Source organism: Heterodontus francisci, chromosome 41, assembly GCF_036365525.1.
Source record: "Heterodontus francisci isolate sHetFra1 chromosome 41, sHetFra1.hap1, whole genome shotgun sequence".
NCBI classification, from domain to species: Eukaryota; Metazoa; Chordata; class Chondrichthyes; order Heterodontiformes; family Heterodontidae; genus Heterodontus; species Heterodontus francisci.
In genome coordinates this window covers 23,306,667-23,312,067 of record NC_090411.1, presented here as the reverse complement: position 1 = coordinate 23,312,067, position 5,401 = coordinate 23,306,667, and the positions used below count along the sequence as shown (strand labels likewise).

The window sequence follows — 5,401 nt, the reverse complement described above, 5'->3', positions numbered from 1 at the left end:
GGCTTCTATCTCTGCCACCCTTTCGGACAATAATTTAACAGCATCAGAATATGCATTATGCTGTACTCTCACCACCTCGAGTACTCCAATATCGGGAAATAATAAATACTGTGGTATCGAGGTGTGATTATTTTTGTGCCTTGATTCTTCTGAATTCTTCAGTTTTGTATGCTGATACCCACAGTTAGTTAATCGACATTTATGTTTCTGCTGCATTCATGGGTGTGATAACTCACTCTGATTCTCAATTAAACTTGAAAAGGTTTGTATGACATTCCAAGATACGATCGATTCCTGTCTGGAGCAGCAGGGCAGAAACAAGCATGCAGGTATTAATTCAGTTCCGCATTTTTGGACAGAATTGGAAGTCAGGCAAGAGGCGAGCCTGCAGACCTTGAAACAAGCTACATGTTTGGTAATATCCTGACCACAAAACAAAACAATTTTTTTTTAAATTTGCTTTTGTGTCTCCTGACAGACTTTTCAATGCGTGTGGTTTTTAGGGGCTCCACCACCCTCTGGTACCTCACATTTCTTTTACTCATCGTTGGGATGTGGACACCACTAGCAAAGTTAGCTCCATGCTCATCCCAGGTTGCAAATGTTGGCTTTCTTGTCGAGATGGTCACTGCCTGGCACTCGTGCCAAAAACATTGCTTGCCACTCAGTAGCCCAAGCCTATACACCATCCACAGCCTGCTGCACCCATTTAACAAATTGCCAGTGAATCTGGTTACTGCACAATCAGATCCACTTCTGATCTTATGAGGGAAGGTCATTGACAAACCAGCTATGTAGAAAATCAGACACTTGGGAACTCCTGCATTTTTATCCCAAATCCGCATTCTTGTTTTAGTAGGGCTCCTTGATGTTTAGCAATCACATCATTTAAATCAAGCCCACAAGGTATGGCGCCAAGTAGTCCTAACGGAACACAATGAGCTATTAGCAAATGGCAATGTTTTCCCCCTTTGGCTCGGTTATCTTACTGGGACTTCTGCGTTCAGTAAGGGTGGGTGCAGAGGTTAAATATAATCTTGAGATCATTATACATGTTGCTCCATAGTAAACAGTGCAGTCTGCACTTAGCTCAGTTACAGCAGTGCTTAGTACCCAGACCTGTACCCCACCCAAGCTAATACACTTCCTCCTAACAAGCACAAGCAATGAAGGTTTTACCCATACCTGCAGATGGTTTTGCTTACCAGGAATAGAATTTGCATCACAGAACAGGCATTTGCGACGACAGGCCCACCACTGAATTAGCCAAAACAGGATAGCAATTGACCTCATTAAAATTGGTGCATGGATTCAATTGCATAGAATGGAATCCACAAAATTGTACATAGTGCCTGACAGAAGCAGTGTGAAAATCCTTTCCATTCTTGAGAATAACCTTCTTGAATGAATCAAGGCATTCAACCTAACCAGAATATTTCCCACCTTGCCTGTATATTGAGAATGAGGATATTCCCCCTGCCAGGAATTGATGGCATCTACAATTGCTTCCAGTCCCTCCCAAGACCAGGAACCATTTTGGCCTTTCAGAATGAAATTAGGTCCAGCTCTCCAATGCCAATAGCAGATAAAAAGTGAACTTGCATGCAAAATCCCAACTGTGCGACAATGCTAGATTTAAAACTAATGTATAGTCAGCAGAAAAAAACAAGTTACATTTCAAAAAAATGGTGTGGCTGGAACTTGAAGGTGTGCAAGTGGGAATGTTATTCAAGGCAAGTAACAAACTGGATTCATTTTAATTAAATATTTTATTAAAAATGACAATATTTACCCAACACATTTATCTACAAAACAGACAAGACTATATTACAAGCTTTTTGCATTTTTACTACTTTTAGCTTTCCTAACCTCTTCTATCAAGCTCTTTAAATATTGAATTTCTTTCACTAACGAGTCTGCTTTTTCTTGCAGGTTTTTATTCTTTTCCTCCAGCAAACTACACTCTGTAACTATAGCGCCATGCTCAGCTCTCTTCTTCTGTCTGTACCGTGTCGCTGCACTTTTGTTCTGCTCCATTTTCTTCAACTTCTTCTCTAGACCTCTGGACTCCAAACCACTGACTTTTACTTTTGACAAACTGGTAAGGTTTTCTGTACTCGGACGATCGTATGGTTTTGACCTTACGGGGCTGAAGTCGTCTAGCGAGGACCCACTAGCTTGAGGTGATCCTTCTGACCCACTTCTATCTAAAGATTCAATAGGAGAGTGAGGAGGACTGGGTCCAACTCCACTGTCAGAATCCAATACTGGCCCTTCATCCACTTCCTTGCAGGAATCCTGAAGAAATATTAAATCTGAACTTTCCTCACCATCTGAAACACTAATTTCCTTCCCTACTTCCAAGTTGAGCAAATCAGGGGACAAGATTAAAGATTCTGGGTGAACAGTAGGGGTACCAGGAGCCAGCTGATCTGACCCTAGGGGTGAATTTGGGATTGGCTCAAGGTCAAGACTCAAGCCAAGGTCAACAATCTGTGGCTTGGCTGGCAAGGAATCAAAAGGCAATTCCAGAAATTCATAGGAACTGTCCAAGGAAGCCAACAGCTCCTCTGAGGAGGGAGAGCCATTTTCATCCAGGTTATCAAAGAGATCCACCTTCTCCATCCATTCCAAGCCGGTGAATGCATCCTCTGTAGAAGGAAAAAAGATTCAAGTCAACTGCATTCAATTACTTACAAATCCACTCTAGAGTAGAATATACTGCAAAACTCTGCAGAGGCCAGATTCCAAATTGTGCATGAAACAAAACATGGATATCTCCCAAGAGCTTTTAATGAGTTGCAGATTAAGAGCTAATGTATAACCTAAAATGCATGCTTTCTGCCTCAGTCACATGATAAACACCACACTATTGAGTGAGACGTAGAATGGGGGAAGTTTGAGTCTGATGGTGTTGCACAACATGCCCATGTTAAGCTTCATTGAATATTTCCCAGTTATCAATATTTATAAAATTGTTCTAGATTATAGACAGCAGAATTAATGTGCATCATCCACATCAAGTTGTGAACTGAATTTACAAAGTTAACCAATCACCCAACACAGTCATGAATTGAGTTACAAGAGTCACGCCAGGTAGTTCTGGTAACTTACCCACAGTATTGTCCATGTCCAGTAACTGGTCAATACACAGGCACTGGGAGGACACATCGCTTTCCTCATTGCCACCAAAAGGGAGTGGTCTGAGACACGATTTCACCGGCCTGGCCTCCTCCAGATCTGTGTGCAGGAGACACGGGTCCCCTTCAGCCGTCAGAAACGGCGAATCCTGGAAGGACACACAGTCCTCCATCAGGGGAGAGAGAGAATCTGGCCAAAATGACATCTGTCTGTATTCTTAAACTGAGATACTCTTCAAGGAAAAACAAAGTCTTCAAGTCGAGTATTTCTATGCTGTCGACTGCAGCAAAGCTGACAAGCCCATTGTGGAACCTGGGAATAAAACAGGAAAAAATATTTTTTACTTCAATGTATCCATGTTTGGCATTGCAGCATTCAGAAAAACTGCACCTAAACCAAACCTAAATGTATTAACTCCAAGCTTGTTATCCATCAATGCAGTTTAAAAGATTATGAACACAAGCAAGTTTTGTATTAATGTTCAGCAGCAATGAAGAATGCAGTCTAGGGCACTTCCTCAAGTTAAAAATAAACTTGCAACATCCCCAAAGGATGGTGCCGAGTTCAATCCGCAGTCCCTGGCGTTAGGGAATTCCAGTTGCGGAGGTACAGTATGTCCCTCCGGATATAGTAAAAACCCTCGGCAGCTTTACAATGGCTGAATCCTGTTAGGAACCATTCTGTTCATTTAAATAAAAAGACAACTGCACCGAGGTTGGGGTATTTTCAGCAGCTCCAACGCTGGAGCTGTTAACTGTAACACATCAGATTCTTAATCACTTTAATAGGTTCTGGAAAAAACTGCCAAGTCTATAACTCGGGGGATAAAGAGGGAGAATGCTAGAGGAAGCACCACGTTTGTTAAAATTAATCAGTAGCCCACAGCTGACTGCTGGGTGTGGCCAATGAAGGATTCGATCGACTGGGTTGATATTCTGCCACGTTTTACTAACACGCAGTGGCCGCCATCTTCACCCATTCAGAAAACCGACTGACTTCAGACAAGCAGGACACCCAAACCCCCATTTTCAAGGAGAAATCTCAGAACCCAGACCCCAGGAGGGATAGATTATAAGGATCATAGATTCACCCTTCAGCTCAGACCAATTGTTGTCAATTGCCGAAGTAGCAATTTGCCTTTTCATTTATATTTTTGTATATTCATGCTTACAAACTTTTACTTTTAGACCAATTTTGAAAATTATATATATATTGCACGTCCAATTACCGAGGTTTAAATAATTCGTTAACGGAGTCCGATTTTAACCCAGAGGCACCATTTCCGCCCGCCAAATACCGGCCCCGCGTAAAAAAACGCAGATCACCCAAGCGCAATTTTTTTTATTATATATAATATATAAAATGTGGCATTTAAACTTACGCCATTTTTGAAGTGAGTGTTTTTTTGCCCAGTGCTGTGCACTGATGCGTTGCTGCCGCTGCTATCCCTCTAGTGAGCCGCCATGCCGAGATCCAGGCGGATCAAACTTCAACTAACTCTCAACATCAGGCAGGGAAATAAGGAAGAACGCTCCGCGCCGCACTTTAAATAGCCTTGGCCGCACACCACACACTACGTCATCACGCACTCCGCCGCAAAACGTCATCACGATATAGTTCCTCCCCAAAAAGCGCCTTCAAGCGCCCTTTTTTCCTTTTATTTTGAGTTATTGTGTCTTTTTCCAACATGACCAATTATCCTAGCGCCGCCAAGTTGCATCTGGAATGGTTGCTTAAAGGAAAAAAAAAGCTGACGGAAGAACCGTTTGTGTGAAGCGGTTGGTCCTATTTACGATCACGCGCTCGGCACTTCCATTAGGCGGCGTTTGATTGGACAGTCCGACCTATTCACGTGGTGGAACGAACTGGATTGGTGGAGAGGTGACACCCCGGCGGCCAATAGGGGCACGAAGCTAAATCATGTGGGTATTTTGGGGCGATTTGTGTTAATCATGGTGAAAGTGGCTCTTGTTAAAGGGAGATGCCCAATAAATATACATTTAATGCTCTGCCTGGAAGGGTGCTGGATTCAATCATAACTTTCAACAGGAAATTGGATAAATACTTGAGGCAAGATTTACAGGGCTAAGGCTAAAACTGGGTCTAATTGGATAACTCAAAGAGCCAGCATAGGCATGATGGGCTGAATGGCCTCCTCTCTCTGCTGTATCATTCTATAATTCTACATAAAAAAATGGGTCATGGTCTCCTCGGCTCTGCCAGTCCAGTTGGGGACCTGGGGATCCCGTGGCACTCTGTC

The 5,401-nt window shown here is 42.8% G+C and overlaps 1 protein-coding gene across 1 annotated transcript; it reads right to left on the bottom strand.

The window, feature by feature from the left end:
- Positions 1-1,750: 1,750 nt before the first annotated feature.
- On the bottom strand, positions 1,751-4,666 carry LOC137353351 (cyclic AMP-dependent transcription factor ATF-4-like). The gene is made up of 3 exons (XM_068019519.1): positions 4,523-4,666; positions 3,115-3,453; positions 1,751-2,651 (listed from the first exon to the last, which is right to left on the bottom strand). The coding sequence occupies exons 2-3, from the start codon at positions 3,344-3,346 to the stop codon at positions 1,828-1,830; spliced, it is 1,056 nt and encodes a 351-aa protein (XP_067875620.1). The 5' UTR covers positions 3,347-3,453; positions 4,523-4,666; the 3' UTR covers positions 1,751-1,827.
- Between the last annotated feature and the right edge of the window lie 735 nt (positions 4,667-5,401).

Bases quoted from the DNA above. Each gene is read 5' to 3' on its own strand.
- LOC137353351 (XM_068019519.1), bottom strand. From the start codon at position 3,346: ATGTCATTTTGGCCAGATTCTCTCTCTCCCCTGATGGAGGACTGTGTG. The intron at 2,652-3,114 runs GTAAGTTACCAG...TTCCTTCTACAG, and splicing joins GGACATGGACAATACTGTGG to AGGATGCATTCACCGGCTTG.